At 41.0% G+C, this 16,724-nt stretch overlaps 2 protein-coding genes across 8 annotated transcripts in view; both read left to right on the forward strand.

Moving 5' to 3' along the window:
• The window catches only part of mast3b (microtubule associated serine/threonine kinase 3b), a 40,729-nt gene extending 33,235 nt beyond the window's left edge, over positions 1-7,494 (forward strand). For all 7 annotated transcript variants that reach the window (XM_061778122.1, XM_061778123.1, XM_061778126.1 and 4 more), the window contains 12 exons: positions 92-257; positions 684-785; positions 879-1,001; positions 1,113-1,225; positions 1,359-1,525; positions 2,148-2,269; positions 2,354-2,554; positions 2,661-2,887; positions 3,018-3,140; positions 4,040-4,176; positions 5,598-5,782; positions 6,151-7,494. In XM_061778122.1, the coding sequence (XP_061634106.1) occupies positions 92-257; positions 684-785; positions 879-1,001; positions 1,113-1,225; positions 1,359-1,525; positions 2,148-2,269; positions 2,354-2,554; positions 2,661-2,887; positions 3,018-3,140; positions 4,040-4,176; positions 5,598-5,782; positions 6,151-7,232 (2,748 nt within the window). In that variant the 3' untranslated portion in view covers positions 7,233-7,494. The remainder of the gene's footprint in view (positions 1-91; positions 258-683; positions 786-878; positions 1,002-1,112; positions 1,226-1,358; positions 1,526-2,147; positions 2,270-2,353; positions 2,555-2,660; positions 2,888-3,017; positions 3,141-4,039; positions 4,177-5,597; positions 5,783-6,150) is intronic.
• A 3,073-nt stretch (positions 7,495-10,567) lies between these two features.
• Positions 10,568-15,396, forward strand: ndufa7 (NADH:ubiquinone oxidoreductase subunit A7). Its single transcript, XM_061778164.1, has 4 exons — positions 10,568-10,709; positions 10,888-10,937; positions 11,962-12,099; positions 15,188-15,396. Exons 1-4 carry the CDS (start codon positions 10,659-10,661, stop codon positions 15,273-15,275), a joined length of 327 nt encoding a protein of 108 aa, XP_061634148.1. The 5' UTR covers positions 10,568-10,658; the 3' UTR covers positions 15,276-15,396.
• Positions 15,397-16,724: the final 1,328 nt, after the last annotated feature.

The following is a 16,724-nucleotide window of genomic DNA, read 5'->3' on the forward strand; positions in this document are numbered from 1 at the left end:
CTATGCAAAAACAGAAGAATTTGAGAAGGGGGCCAATCATTTTTCACGGCACTGTATATTCTAAATGTTTGATGGTGGTCTGCTTGTGCAGGTGTGTGGCACTCCAGAGTACATTGCTCCAGAGGTTATTCTCAGGCAGGGATACGGGAAGCCAGTAGACTGGTGGGCGATGGGAATCATCCTCTATGAGTTCCTGGTCGGCTGTGTTCCATTCTTCGGTGACACTCCAGAGGAGCTTTTTGGCCAAGTTGTCAGTGGTGAGAAGCTCAAATATACCATCGTATTTCTTCCAGACCCATGCAATGTTTTCAATAACAGTGATTCACAACCACTCATGTGCTAAGATCATAGGGTGTGCCGCAGAAAATTATGCAATTTCATTTAATTGGTTTGAAAATATTTGTTCATGTATTACTTATAATGTATCTTTATTTTGACATTTACGACCAGTGGGAAAGCTCACCATGAAACAGATTGATTGCATATGCCTGTAGGTGTGATGTGGGCATGGTTGCTTTATCTGTGATGAAAGTTGGGTGTGTCATAGGACCTCAAGACTCACCGGTGCTTTTGCTACTAAATCAGCTGCCTTTTGTGGCAGTTCAGTTCAAATTTTACTATTGAATGTTGTAAGAGCGATGAGTGAACTGAATTGTTATTATTGTTGTTACTGTAACTTGCAGATGATATCATTTGGCCCGAAGGAGATGATGCTTTACCGATGGATACTCAGGACATGATTATCCATCTCCTGAGGCAAAGCCCCCTTGAAAGACTGGGAACTGGTACTGCTGAATTTACTGCTTATCATTACATAAAACACTGAACTTGAATGTTTTTGCTTAACCACAGAAATGTTTATCATTCTGTGACTGTAGGTGGGGCCTCAGAGGTCAAGCAGCACACCTTCTTCGTGGGCTTGGACTGGAATGGACTATTACGACAAAAAGCTGAATTCATCCCTCAGCTAGATGCAGAAGATGATACGAGCTACTTTGACAGTAAACCACATTTGAGATAATATGAAACATTTTTGTTTAGGCTAAAAATAATCTTCTCAGTAGTGTATAAGACGTGTGAATCTCAGCATGTTATTTTGCATCTGTTTTCAGCTCGATCCGAGCGTTATCATCATATGGCGTCTGATGACGATGAGGAAACCAATGATGAAGAGTCTTCCCTGGAAATCAGGCAGTTTTCCTCCTGGTCGCACCGTTTCAGCAAGGTAATGAAGCTGAAGCAAGAGCATTGGAGCGATGGAAATAGTCTTGATGAATTCCCCAAATTATCTAGTTTTACTGCTTCGGGCTTAACCAACAAACAAACATTTTCTATATATGCGGTGCCTGTTTTTCCAGGTTTACAGCAGCACAGAACATTTGCCAACACCATCCAATTTGAGCTTCTCATCCGACCGCAGTCATAGTGAGGACAAAGAAGACCGCGTAGACGTTGGAGGGCTTAGTCCCTCTACAGGCCCAGCAGAGGGCGTACTGGAGCCGAGACTCACAGGACGCATGGCCAGGTGCACACGCATTTTAGACATATTATGTAGTATGCTTTGAAGAAAGTGTTTTTATTTTATTCAGTTTTAAATGTTTTTAAATTCAAGATAAATTAAAATAATTACTTTCAAGAAGTAAAATTCAAATTACTTGCATCAAAAGAAATGGGCAGAAAATCACATTTCATGTGTAGCAAAAATCAGTAAAAACAGTCAGTGCAACTTCCTGTTTTATGTTAAAAAATATCCGCATGTGCAGCCCTGGTCAGTGCAGCAGCTGGGAAAAAAAAAGAAAAAAAAGTTGTTGACAAAGACAAGTTCTTTCCATTCACTTTTCACATTGTTGGTAAACACAGTATTACCATATTTACAATGGCTGGCTTCTGCCAAGTTATGAAATGTATTCCATTTCTTCAAACTGAAGGATACAACATAACCTTGTTAATATGAATGTTAGACTGACCACACAGAACCCAGTCGTCAAAAATCTTAACAATCAAACAGGAACAAATTGCATAATTATGGCCATCCCTACCCATAACATTTTAGCAAAAATAAACAAAACGAAAAACTAAAGGGTTGATTTCAGTAGTCTCTGTTATCCTTCTGTTAACCTGTCCAACTGGTCTTTGTGTTTTTGTAGCCTTTGCCCCCGTGCATCACCCAGTTCCTCCCAGTCTGAGAGGAGCACCAGTCCTCTGGTGATGAGCAGCACCCACAGCCTAGAGATGACGCCCCGCTTTGCTGTCTCCACAGATGACGAGGGTAAATACCAAACTAACATCATGATTATTAGTAGTGCTTAGCTTTTTTTTAGTCTATCCACATAACTTGTTCTCCTACTTGTAGCTGAGGTAGTTGTTTCCAAACTTCGGAGGATCAGGATCCGTAGCAACAGCACAGGGGCCAAACACTCGTCCCCCAAAGATCCGGCTGGCCTACGATGTTTTGGTAACCAACTAGAGACACCAGACAGACAGAGGCTTCCCTATGGAGGCAAGGTTCCCAAGTCTGCCTCTGTATCAGCTCTGTCTCTCATCATCACCCCAGGTACAAAAAGAAAATAGCATCTCGGTCCAGAAGGTGAAAAAAGGACACAGTTTTAGCAACTAGCAACAACTATTGTCACAAATCTGTGATCTGATTTTTATTACAGATGACTCCCCAAGCGGCCTCCAGCCCAGTCCCATCTCCCCGCGGTCATTGTCCTCCAACCCCTCCTCTCGTGACTCCTCCCCCAACCGGGACCTGTCATTCAGTCCCGGTAGCCTGAAACCGCCCATCATCATTCACACTTCAGGCAAGAAGTATGGCTTCACAATGCAGGCCATCCGCGTCTACATGGGCGACAGTGACGTCTACACGGTGCATCACATGGTGTCGGTGGGTGCGCTCTCGATACTCACAATTTATCAATGACCTTTGAGAAGAGATGGGGGGGGTGTAATCATACTTTTTATTATTTATTTAATGATCCTCCTTTTTTCATACATCTGCCATGCTTTTGTAACAGAGTGTTGATGAGGGCAGTCCAGCCTACCAGGCAGGGCTACGAACTGGAGACCTCATCACTCATGTGAACGGAGAGTCTGTCCAAGGCCTGGTTCACACCGAGATGATAGAACTACTGTTAAAGGTATAATGCACCTTAGCTGATGAGACATGTTTTGAAAGCTACATTTTCAGTCTAAGGCACACTTAAACCCGCCGCACACCGCACGATGCGGTCGAACGCGATTGGACTGGACCATTGCAAAATAAATGACAGTTGGTGACCCACACCGGCACATTGTGTGATTTGGTATATGGACACCCTTAATGGTGAGCCTGTATAGACTCTGGGGGCTGCTCATACAGTATATTGTACTTTATCACATTTATTAAACAATAAAAAGACAGAGTACTAGTTAAGGAAGACGTGGGACGCTACAGAGAGGACGTGGGTGAGAATAAAGAGAATAGTGGGGATAAAACGAAAGGCTGAGCTCGCTCCCATTCACTTGAATATTTTTGCCGCGGTACATACTGCTCGTACATTTTTGCCACAAACTTTTCTATTTCATGCAAACGTAAATATGAAATTATAAATATAGTTAAGTATTGATGTAAAACACAAAATATGTATACTTTATAGACTGTTTTGTATGGCTTGGCGACAGCGCAGTTAAAGCTTATGTGTATTTTGATTGACTGTAATCTGTGACGTTGCGACGCGGTGCATTTTGAATCGTCGCAAAACCAGTGGCTGACTAATCGGCAACTCAAGAAAATAGTTGCCGAACCCCGCACACTATATGAAAGTTTAGTTGGGTTGGGCCACACAGTGTGTGGCAGGCTTGTGTTATTTTCTTAGCATCTCGACCTGTTTCTGGATGGATTACTATTGTATTAATGTACTTTATTAGTCATGAGTACAAAACACTTTTGTACAGTTCATAACATGGTAAATGGCAGCAAAAACAAAAGTGGTGCCTTTATATTTTCTATTATGTATTTAGACGTACTCTTTTGTCTGTCATGAAATACAATTTACAGAGTGGCAGCAAGGTGGTGCTCCAAACCATCGCGCTTGAGAATACAACCATCAAAGTTGGTCCAGCTCGAAAGACCAAACACAAAGGAAAGATGGCCCGTCGCAGCAAGAGGAGCAGGAGGAGAGATAACTATGATAGGTAAGGTTTGGCCTCCTTCAAGTATACACCTGTTATAGTTCAGTATGGTATGTGCATATGTACCGTCCAACTTTTTGATATCTTTGAATTGGAGTACAAGTGTGCCTTTATTAAGTATAACACAACATACTATAAAAATAAGAATCAGTAAAATGAAAAAACAAGTCTGCTTAGCTTTCATAAGAAGTGACAACTAGAAAGGTGACACTGAAGTCTTATTGCTTTGTATGGCACTTGTTTTTATTTAGGCTGGTGTTTCTTTTAGAATAAATGTCAGAAAAAGCAAAACCCTCACAGAACACTGAAACTCCGATAAAGTATTGTGCGATATGCTGTTGTCACCTGTGACCTCGTGTCGAGGGTGTTTCAAACTTCCAGATTTTGTTCAACTTCAGAAGTGTATTTTTCACCAAAAGGTTTGGTTGAAATTCAAATTCTTTCTCCGTGATGATCACCCTGAAAGATAGCTTTTTTTTGTCTTTTTTTTTAACCTGTCCTGTTTAGCTGCATGGTCATGCAGCATGGTGGATGTTTATGCCTATCACACTAGTTTGCTTTTGTTTAGTTTTTTTACTGATAATTTCAACATACAACACTTAAAGGCTTCTTTATACTCGCGTGGGCTGCGACCGCGCTGACGTCACTGCGGCTGTCTCGCGCGTAGTTTGCCTTTATACTCGAGCGCAACCCACATGCCTAGTTTTGAAAAGGTACTGCAGTTCACCTCCAAGTCGGGGGTGTCGCTACGGCCGGGATTGGCTAGGACACCACTGGGTGGAGTTTCCGCTGCATTTTTTTGGCCATTTCCGGTAGCCATTTTTACTTTCCTTTCAGTAACAAGGAACAAAGCAACAACAATGGCGACCGTGGAACAGTGTCTGCTAGAACAAATGGACCTAGATGACCAGTTGATACGTTTAATTATGCTGCAAAATTGATCAAGAAGGCGGCGGCGTAAATGGTATGCAGAACCAAGGGGCACGCTGAGTATGTCATCACAGCATGTGACTAAAACGGACCAATCACGAGAGATGATCCCCGCTGCGATCTACGCGCAGCAACAACTTTTGCCGTGTGCACGTCAAGCTACGCAGAGGGGCCGCGCAGGCCAATTCGTCGGTCACGTGATGCAATGTGGGCGTTGTCGAGCACGGGAGTATAAAGAGGCCTTAACCCTGTTGACTTTTTTAAATTAAAAAAATCAAATTTGTGCCACAATGATGTCACACTTTGCCAATTGTAGATATCTTTGCTGTCCAAAAAAAAAAAGTTTATTATATTGTCTTATTTGACTGTAATACAAATATTTTTAGAATCAGTGATTTAGATTTAAAAAAAATATAATACAGTATAACAATGGAAGCTAAAGGCTTTGCCTGATGGACTCTTCTCACTGTGTTGGACTCGTGGTCATCCTGCAGGAGACGCAGCATCTTGAAAAAGTTATCTAAGCAGAGCACCGTGATGCACAGCAGTCGCAGCTTCTCGTCAGGTCTCCACCACTCCGTTTCTTCTAGTGAGAGTCTTCCAGGTTCCCCGACTCACAGCCTCTCTCCAGGCCCCTCCACACCCTGCCGAAGCCCTGCGCCCGACCATCAGGCCTTTGGTGACTCTTCTGTGCCTTGCATAGATATTCATAATCTTCAAAACATTACAAAAAAGGAAGTTACAAGTGATCTTTCAGTTGGTTCAGGATTTTATTAGGTTGTTTCAGGATATCTGCAAGGAGTAAATGAGGACAAGTGGTATTTAAAATGGATGAAGGGATATTACCGTCATATTCAGTGGTCGTTTTAAATTTTGTAGACTGTTTTTATATATAAAAACCTATGTAAAAGGAAGAAAGGTTGCTGATTTAAAAGTTCAACTCTTTTAAATCAGTCAATTTTGGGTTTGGCTTTAAACAATATTGGGAAGGTTTTAAAACAGTATTAAATTTAACATGGATTTCTGTGTTTTCTGCCTGCGTTCCAGATAACTCTCCTCAGAGCACGTCTCCTTGCTCCAGTTCTCCTAGTTCCCCTGCCGCGCACATCCGACCCAGCTCTCTCCACGGTTTGGGTTCCAAGCTCAGCAGTCAGCGTTACACCAAGGTGGGCCGCCGGAAGTCAACGAGCAACATCCCGCCTTCACCTCTCGCATGCTCCTCGTCCTCTGCACAGCCGCTTTCTCCACAGCGCTCCCCCTCGCCGCTGCCAGGCTACGCCAAAACACTTCACCCCTTTCGTGGCAAAACCCTGTCACCGCCGACCATTGTTAGACACATTGTTCGGCCCCGCAGTGCAGAACCGCCTCGATCTCCCCTCCTCAAAAGGGTCCAGTCAGCTGAGAAACTATCGGGAATGTACCACGCTGATAAGAAGTCGTACACCCCTCGCAGGCACACGCTGGAAGTGCCCTTTTATGGTGAGGGGGAGCTGCTTGTTGATTCGGAAGCAGAGGGGGGCTTTGCAGGCTCTCACCTGGGGGTTGACCACTCCAGACTCTGCAGCTACTTGGGCGGCCAGAGGATGTGGGACTCCGGGCTGGAGCGATCAGAGCAGCTGGTCGTGATGCGAAAGCTCAACCTCTCGGAGCGTCGTGACTCCTTTAAAAAACAGGAAGCAGTGCAGGAAGTGAGCTTTGACGAGCCTGAGGAAAAAATGAGCAGTACAGCCGCCCCGGGTGCTCAACAAACACAAACACAAGCCCAGAAACAGCTGGAACACAGGACCACTTGGCTGGCCGAGGCTCGATCGCAAAATAGCGAGGAGGTGGAGCTGAAAGTGCCCACGGTGAGGAGGTTCACCCTCGTGCCCCAGATCGCCGTGCAGGGCTCGACGGAGAGCGAGGAACAGGATGAGTGGGAGCCGTGTTCAGATGGGGAGGAGGCCCAACAGGAGCTCATGATCACTTCATCTCAGCCGCAGCAGCACGTGGACCTCCTTTACAATAAGACGAGCTGTAGTCAGGAAAAAGACGCGTCCAGTTCCACACAAGTAGGACCATCAGAAGATAAGGCCGAGTGCAGACAGGAGACACCACAAAAAGCACAGAGACAGCTCACCCTGCACTAAGGGAGGTGAAATAGTGGCAGATTTTACTTGAATTTTGTACTGTACATATTTGCTTTGTGGACCTGCTGGTCGTATTTATTACAATTGTAAAGCACGGTGCGGTATTAAGCGGAGGCAAGAGAAGTTGTCAATGGTTGAATAGCCAAGGCTCAACTTTTTGTATTCATGAAATGTGCTTTTTGCCTTTATGACTGGATGTTAATTGTTGGATTTTATTTTTTATAAATGTCTATTTTTAAATAAATTGCTGTGGTACCAAGTAGTTTGATAATGGTGGGAATTGTTATTGGACCAAAATGTATAAGAAATTGTTTTAGAATGTTACATTCTTTATTGTTCAACTCAATATTTTTTCCCCCTTTAACCTTCAGCTTCCATTAGTCAGACTTGTCCCAGGACCTTTGGCCTTGTGTCCACACTGTGAGTAATATGGTGGATGCTTTTCTATGCGTAGGTACTAAAATAAGCCCTTTGTCACAGACCAGTCATATTTGCTGCTTTGCTTTGGACTCCCAAAGCACAACACAACAGCATATCAGGCACTCACTGGACTGCACAATAAAAAAACAACTGGAAAATGGCATACAATGTTCACATTTTTAAACATTATGAATAGAACAGTAATGTTCTTGAGGATGATTGTTCGCTAAGACAACAGTAAAAGAATGTGACTTATTAGGCATCAGACATTTTTCTTTGGTCCCACTAACAGAAGATCTACCTATGATATTGTTCTCTGCAGTGTGAATTTATGGTCATAACAGTTTTTTTTTGTGTGTGTGACACCAGTATCGCACCATTCAAGTAAAATCTATGATGAAGACTTGTGCTCAAAGCCATATCTTTTGAATTAGATCGTCTTTGCTGTTTGCTTTCCAAACAGGTTGGATGTCCTGATGCTTAAATGTTAAAAGCAAAGTGTCATGTGTTTGACATGAACTACGTTCAACAGCCAACTTCAAGTCCGTCATCTTTGCAACCATGAGTTACGAGAGGCTTTTGTTAGCTTAAAACATACTGGTTTTCCTCTTACTTTCTACAAATGATGCTACAAGTGTTGCTTTTGTATGTTTATTCACACAAGCATGTGTGAGCCACCTTTCCAGTTCCTACTTCATTAATAATGTACTAAAGTTTACAAAGCATGTGGGGAGTGCACTAATGTATTCAGACATTCATTTTGTACTTCCAACTGATTGTGGAAGATAAATAGAAATGTTGAATCCAAAACCAGGGCTTGTTTAAACTTTTATATCTATATTGTATGTATAAATGTTGTATATTTTCATAAGGTTCTAAACAGTTAAAGGATCTGAGATGCAGAAGGACAATGATAAGTTGTACAAGAGTTTACAGTCTGCCACAAGGGATGTTGTCTGTAAATGGGCTCTGTAATGTCATGTTGTTGGTATTCAGTGCAGTAATTCATAATCTGCTCTGAACTTTACTTCCCCCCCCCCAAATACAGTGGTATACTGTAGTCTGAATAGATTTTAATACTCACCTTTCTAAGCATACTCTACACCAAAGCTGAGGCAACAGATTTTGGAAACGTTTTATTTATTTATTTTTTTTTACTTTCACAAAGATTTGTGAACATTGTCTTTTCCCCCCAACACAAACCTTTTGATCGGTGTGAGTGTGATGGAATTGTTTACAGCAAACCTGATATATACTGTACATATCTTTATTTACGCTCGGCTCCATGATGACACTACCCTGTTTCATACCATAAATGCAAGTTACAATAGTAAATGTTTTGTAATAGTTTTTGCCATTCTTTTCAAATCCAGGAAGCTAAATGCAAAATCAACAAGCTAAATGGAATAGGGTCAATGTCATTTTTGTAATGACAAGTGGATTTCTGGACTCTTGTTCTTTTAGGTTTTAAATGGCCAATAGACTGCATCGATTTTGACACAAAGTTTAATACTAATACAACTCAGTGATGCAGGTTTAAAGCAATAAACTCAGCTCACTTAATTTTTTTTATCAATAATCACGATATAAAATGTTGACAAAAACTAAAGTTAATGCTGACGTTAGCAAGTTTAAGACCGTTTCAAAAGAGGCCACTTTACACGTACTAATGCAACTACAATCATTATTTTGGACAAAGCTATTGGGACACTGGTTATGTGTGGGGTTGAGGTCTAATTGTTCCACACCATACTCACCAAAGCATGCCCATATGGACCTTTTTATGCTCAAGGGCACAATCATTCTCGAACAGCTTTCACTCAACTACTTACAAGGCATTTTTCATTTTCAATCCCACATGATGAAAAATGTAGTCTCTCAAGACTTGCTCTTCAGGTGTGTCTTGTAGTTGGAGAGGGGGAGTTGGGGGGGGGGACCACAACTAATGGCACCAGTTAACCCAACCAAACTGATGTCATGAAAGTAGGTCAGAAGCATGTAATCATTTTCAGAAGCAAAGTGGCACACTGTTGTAAATGTGCAAGTTTTCTCCTGTGGACTCTTCTGTTCAGTGCATGCTGCATGAAACAAGCAATCATCTGTAATACTTGATTGCATGGTATATTGGCGGTGTCGACCAGTACTGTGTATTCTTGTGAAAAATAAAATTTGTATTTCTCTTCCACCAAATCTTGTGGTGGACCTATTGTTTTTACATATCTTAATGTAAGTGGGATACACGAACCAATTTTTAAAATGTGTAAGACCACACTAATGGCTAAAATAAAATCAGCAAGTGACGATGACCAACACCACTGACAGCCACTGAAGCATTTATTTGATATCCTTGATGTCCAATTTAAGGTCTATTTATTCAATACCCTTTCCATGTACAGTACAAGTATGCTCTTTGTCTTCAATTTTAATATAATTAAACACTAGTAGAACAGCTTTCTGACTAGTAACGTTTTTGGGCCACTTTTGGCCTGTAGTATACAAACCTTAACTACTACACTGCTGCACTAGTAATGCCACAAGACCCAACTGTGCTGCATGTGTCACCACTAGTAGCCTCCTGGGCCCAACTAGTAGCACCGAAAAATGCCCATTATATGCCTCGCTAGTAACATGTAGTTGTGCTACTACATTAGTATGCCCAAATTGTCGAAGTGGTGGGGACAAATCAATCAAATATTTGAGGATTTAATTGATAGCAAACTTAACAGTAACTTAAGGTACTGCAGTAGTTGTAGAAGTAGAAATACGAACACTTGGACTTGTGTTAGCATATTTGGTAACTACGTTGCGGCGGCAAACTGTTTTCATTGGCCGTTTTATTCATTTTTTTTTGGGCGGGGGGTTGTGTCACGAAAGAAGTTCAACTCCGTGTTCTCACCACGCAAGGGAATGCAGCAGTTTACCACCCGGGCCGCCAGGTGTCGGTAGTGTGTTGAGAAACGCCGTTATGGGACAAGAAGAAGCTGCGTGTCCTTCATAACAGCAAACATGGGGACTGCCACTAAAATTATTCAAAGGCTTCGCAATTTTCTATCAGGGGTAAGCGAGTAGAACTGCCGAGGACAACAGCTTTGAAATGTAACGATACATGTTGCTGCACAGGTCTAATTAGTCTGCAAACTAAAGTGTCAGTGTCAGCTAGCTAGTCAGGGCTGAAGTTACATCAAATGTAAGCTATAAGGCTGTTTTAATGCGGTGCTGTTTTGTATTATTACAGCATGACCTTCAAAGTAAACTCCAGCTGCGTTATGAAGAGATATCAAAGAGGTGAGTTTATAAATCTGGATACATTACGGGGCAATGAAGCATTTAAATGTGTATACCGACAAGCACAATGGTAATCAGTCTCCTAAAAAGTAAATGTTTGGGTTCACTTATAAAGTAAAATTGTTCTCCTTGACAATCATCTCCTCATTCATATAAAGGATTTGCTAGAACTTATCCCAGTTTACTTTGGGCAGAGACTGGGTACGCCCTGGACTGGTCGCCAACCATTTGCAGGGCAACTATAGACAAACAACCATTCACACTCACATTAGCACCTATGGGGGATTTAGTCTTCTTTGACCCTAACATGTATGTTTTTGGAATGTGGAGGGAAGTTGGAGTACCTGGAGAAAACCCACACAAGCACAGAAAGAACACGCAAGCTCCATACAGGAGGGTTCGACCTGTGATTCAAACCCAAGACCTCTCAACTGTGTGGCTTAAGTGCTGACGAATCCACCGTGTTCCTATCTCCGATATCTGAAGTTTTTAATCAGCATTCACCAATCATTTCTTCCTGCTTTGAATGTAAAGAAGGGCATGTATTCCCACAAAAATAAAATTGTCCCCCAAAACACATGCAATCCATTCTATTAGGTCCTGGGTTTATGACATATGAAAATTTGAGGTTATGAATGGCACGCAATGAGCTAGTGTGTACAGTTGCGTAAGAATCCGTCAGCACGCACAATTTCAACCAAATTTACTGGTTAATATTTGATTGGTTTAAATCTACAGCCTTGAAAGGTTTTTCATTCAAATATTTACTGTAATTATAACATTTCGATGTTACGGAGGGGTGCGATAGATGAGTGCGAGCTTTCGTGTAAGAATATTTCCCACATGACAGGAAGATACACTCAGTTACCACAATACTTACTGTTTTTCCTCTGATTGTTTTATATTCATGGCCTAGAAGTTGTTTTCAAACTATTATTAACTGTATTTATGACTTTTCTACTGCATTAGTGTTAGTTAAGGGCATTACCGTCTTGATGGTATATTGACTGCCCATCTCTTATAGGACGCAGCCACCACCTAAATTGGCCGTTGGGCCAAGCCACAAGTTTGCCGACAACTACTATTTCACCAGAGATGGACGCAGAGAATCTATGCCCCCCACAGTTGTCATGTCCTCACAGAAGGCGCTGATGGCTGGCAGGTAAATGACTCAGACCTCTGATGTAGGTCACTTCTGGGACGCTGAATTGACCTCCTGTTTCAAAGCCTTTTTTTCCTCTGTAGAAAAGAATCGAAATTGAAATAATCATTCCAGAGTGAAACAGTTGCCATCATAAAGCCTTTATTAAATTATTTTACAAATTATAATCCCTCAAGGGGAAAGTCATCTGGCACTCCCCTGTATATTTGTTGCACAACACACAGAGAACCAGATCACACACAAGCAGGCATGTAAGGAGAGATGTCAAAATGAAAGGGATGTGCAAACAGTACTGCACCTCTTGAGCTAGAGGGTGGGGTCGGTGTCTTGCTCAAGGGCATATTAAGTTTAGTCAGGAAGCAGAGTAGCATCTCTCCAACAACTAGTTGCCATTTTACATTTTTGGTCCACGACAGTCTTCAGTTTCAAAGCGCATGGCCTTACAGATGAGCTACTTCGCCGCTCTAAGTAGCTGTCGTACAAGTGTAAAAAGAATTTAACCACTGAAGGATAAACCTATACAACACTCTATAACAAGACTTAAAAATGCTAAGTTGGTGGCGTGTCTCTTTACACTAACAGTAGACACTATAATGACTTTGCCATGCACGTTCCAGTTTGTATTTTTATTTGTATTATGTTGACCTCATGTCACTTTAGCTATACTGAACAGACTTCTGTACCACTTTTCAACATTTTAGTTTTGGGTTGGATGGTTATCATATACAGTGCCGTGAAAAAGTATAGGCCCCATTCTCAAATTCTTATATTTTTGCAATTTCCCCACTTTAATGTTTAAGATCATCAAACAAATATTAATATCAGACAATTAATATAACCCAAGTGAACTTAAAATGCTGTTTTAAATGGTGATTTCATTTATTAAGTGAAAAAAAACTATTCAAAGTTACCTGGCCCTGTGTGGAAAAACTAATTACCACCCTTGTTAACCAGTGAATTAATTGTGGCTAAGCACAACTTTTAGTTGATTTTCACTGATCACACACATCTATATAATAGAATAGAATTTTTTTTTCTCCTTAATCATACATGCAAATCAGTCACCTTTCTGTGAAATTTGCCGTTTTAAACTCAAAATGGGCCATTTATATGAATCGTATAGATCCGATGGGTTTTTCCTCACCAATCAAATGGCACTAAGTCACATGACCTCACACAACATCTTCTATTGGGCTTCCAGGGCATAGGTATTAACACTAGATAAGCCACCCCGCCTGATCGACGTGCCTATGTGGCCACAATTTTGGAAACGTCGTTGTTACCTGAAGACAACGGCGCGCTACTCTTGTTTACATTTACACAAACAAAAACAACAGCTTTCATATATTGTAGTATTTGTCTGGCACTGTCTGCCCAAACATGGATATTTCAGCTCACTTATAACTTCAGAAAACACCGTGGAGTAAATTGCAGATGTTTTGTTGTAGTTTTGACTGTGCACACACACACACACACACACACACACACACACAGCAAGATCAGAATTTGCACATTCACATTTTATTTATTTATTATTATTATTTTAAATATATTGATGTTCATGCTGTAGTTAAAAAAAATAAAAATAAATAATCAGACGTTACTCACCATTTACTCAGTACTTGTAATTATTTCACTGTGTACTTTTTACTCTTAAGTAATTTTTTGGAGGATTACTTTTTACTTTTACTTGAGTCACATTATTGTCAAGTAACAGTACTCTTACTTGAGTACAATGTTTGGCTACTCTACCCACCTCTGGAGCGGACATCCTCTATTGCTACTCTTAGGTTTAAGCAACATTTTTGCTCATCAGATCAGTGTCGTATTTGTTGCACCGGTCTTGTATTTTCGCATTGAGGTGCTTCGGGTCATGGCCCTGGTTGTGGTCTCAGCGAAACCGCAAAGCACATGTAACACTGTCGACAAGAGTTGATCCGCTACTACATCTTGTATTAATTAGGAAATGCGCCTACAATTATCTAATTAGTTTACGGATGTTAATGTTAAATGTATTAAGCAACGGAGCAATGTTAGGGGTTATGTCACAACACAGAATGAACTAACTTCAAATTGAGAAATGGACGACAAAAACAGAAAAATACTGTACTTAATATTTTCCTGGAGGATGCATTTGGGATTAGCCTTTGAAGTTGGTGAAACAGACAATGATTTTAGTCAATTCTTTGCCAGTCTGAGAGTGCTAAAAGAGGAGGATGCTATTCATGTGGCACAGCTTGAAGCAGGCATCAGGTGCAGGTGGAGATGGGCCTGGCTCAAGTTGGAGGCCAGAACAGAAAATAAATAAATGAGGCAAATTTTAATCTTAAATTTGTACATCAACATGTACTTGAGCAGTGTAAATAGATGTTTTTCTGCGTGAAGAACATTTGTTTATTGTACTCTTCAGAGTCTTCCAGATTGTTTAATTTATGTTAAAATCAAAACAATTCTCTGCGGGGGCCCCGGGGAATGCCCCAGACCCTCCTACAATGGTTTTTTTTGGTCAGATTTTTCATACCTTTGGTGTTTGCATGTCTGCTTAATAAATTATATAATCTAAAAACTGCATTTTAAATTCACTCGGGTTATATTTGTCTGATATTGACATTTGTTTGATGATCTTAAACGTGGGAAACTATGCATTTTAAAAAGGCTTTTAGAGACAAATACAACAACAAAACAAACCACACAGAGCTGAAATACTGTAATGTAATGTAATAATTTAGGTGAAGTGTGCATATTCTCTTATCTGGGGATGTGGCTATGTTAAAAATGAACCCATCACATTCAAACTCGTGTAAAATTGGAGTCAGCACACACCTCCTAAAATTGAAAGTGCCTCTGATTACCCCCAATAAAGTTTAAATGTTCTAATAGGCTCGCACACATAAACAAACACACAAAACAACCCTCTCTTTACTCCCTAAGACAATTCACCCAGAGACTCTCTCAAAATAAAAGCACTTATTTTAGGTTTTACTGACTTCTACCTCACAAGGACCAGTCAGAGAGGCTATATAATGCACAGGTCTATTTTAGAGGAAGCTAGACTAGTCATTGTTTTTCTCTACTTTTTGTCTTTCAGCCAAGCAGTTGCACCACCCAAGCCTCCAGTGACTCCTGGTGCAGTCTACAAGCAACCAGAGCTTTCCACAGATCAACCATACCTCTGAGCTTGAACCAAAAACTCTTTCAAGCATTATCAACTCATCCACCCCCAGAACTCCTGTAGAGATCTAATCAGTCTTGTGGTTGTACATTAGAAAGTCACTAAATAAAATTGCTTCAATATTATTTTTTTTCCCAGTTGGTTATTAATTATTTCATTGCATCTGTGGGTTTCATCCACTGTTTCCACTGCACATTGACAGAGCTGTCTCCATTGCTGCCCCCACACTCTGGAATCCATCCATCGTTGTATGGCGCAGATACAACAAAATTGGTGTTCAACTCTACAGGTAGTTTGTGTTATTATGAATTAAGAATAAATTGTATAAAAAATATACTAAACAGGACTAAATATGCAGTGCAAATAGTAAGGACGCAGCCACCGCCTAAATTGACTGCGGTCAAGCCAGCCTCTCTAAATTGTCCATTACGTATGTACAAGTACATACAAGTACATTACGGTAATAGGTCGCCAACTCGCGGCGAAGCCACCTTCAAAATAAAAGCCTCCCAATAATACGGATGTCAGTGCTCTTCGGTTAAGGAATGCAACCAGCAAAGTTAATTTGAATCTTGAGATACATTAAAAAATTTTGTTTCTTTGATATCTTAAGAAAAATAAATGGTAAATGGACTGCACTTATATAGCGCTTTATCTACATCATCACAGTGCCCAAAGCGCTTTACAAAGCCTCACATTCACAGACACATTCATAAACCAATGGGCGACTGCTGCCATGCGAGGCACTGGCAGGCCCACTGGGAGCAAATTAGGGTTCAGTGTCCTGCCCAAGGACACTTCGACATGCGGACAGTCGGACAATAGGTAGAACATGTTCTACCTATTGAGCCAAAACCACCCCAACATAATCCCATGGGTATCGCAAGACAAGGCCAGATCTGTGTGACAGACCACCAAGGACTCCACGAAAAGAGGTTTGATGAAGATCTGATATTGTATTTCAAAATAAAAATCTCTGAAAACTGCATATGTTGCTTTCATTATCACTGAGTGAAAAAATCTGTTAAATCTTTTTAATGAGATATCGCAACACTGGTCCAGTTCTGGGGGACACTAGACCACCCCAGGTCTCCAACAAAAGAGGTCCCATCAAAATCTGATGTGGCATTTCAAAATAAAAGACTCTTAAATTTGGTGTATTTCACTGTCATGATCACGGATTTCAAAAATTATTTTAAAAAAATCTCCTAGTTATCACAACACCAGACCAGTTCTGGGGGACACTACACCCCCCCCCCCCCCCCCCCCCCCCCCCCCCCATGTCTCCAACAAAAGAGGTCCCATCAAAATCTGATGTGGCATTTCAAAATAAAATTCCACTGATATTGGTATAGTTCACTGTCATGATCACGGATTTCAAAAATTCATAAAAAAAAAAATTCCTAGATATCACAACACCAGACCAATTCTGGGGGACACTACACCCCCCCCC

This window comes from Phyllopteryx taeniolatus, chromosome 7 (genome assembly GCF_024500385.1).
Source record: "Phyllopteryx taeniolatus isolate TA_2022b chromosome 7, UOR_Ptae_1.2, whole genome shotgun sequence".
NCBI lineage: Eukaryota > Metazoa > Chordata > Actinopteri > Syngnathiformes > Syngnathidae > Phyllopteryx > Phyllopteryx taeniolatus.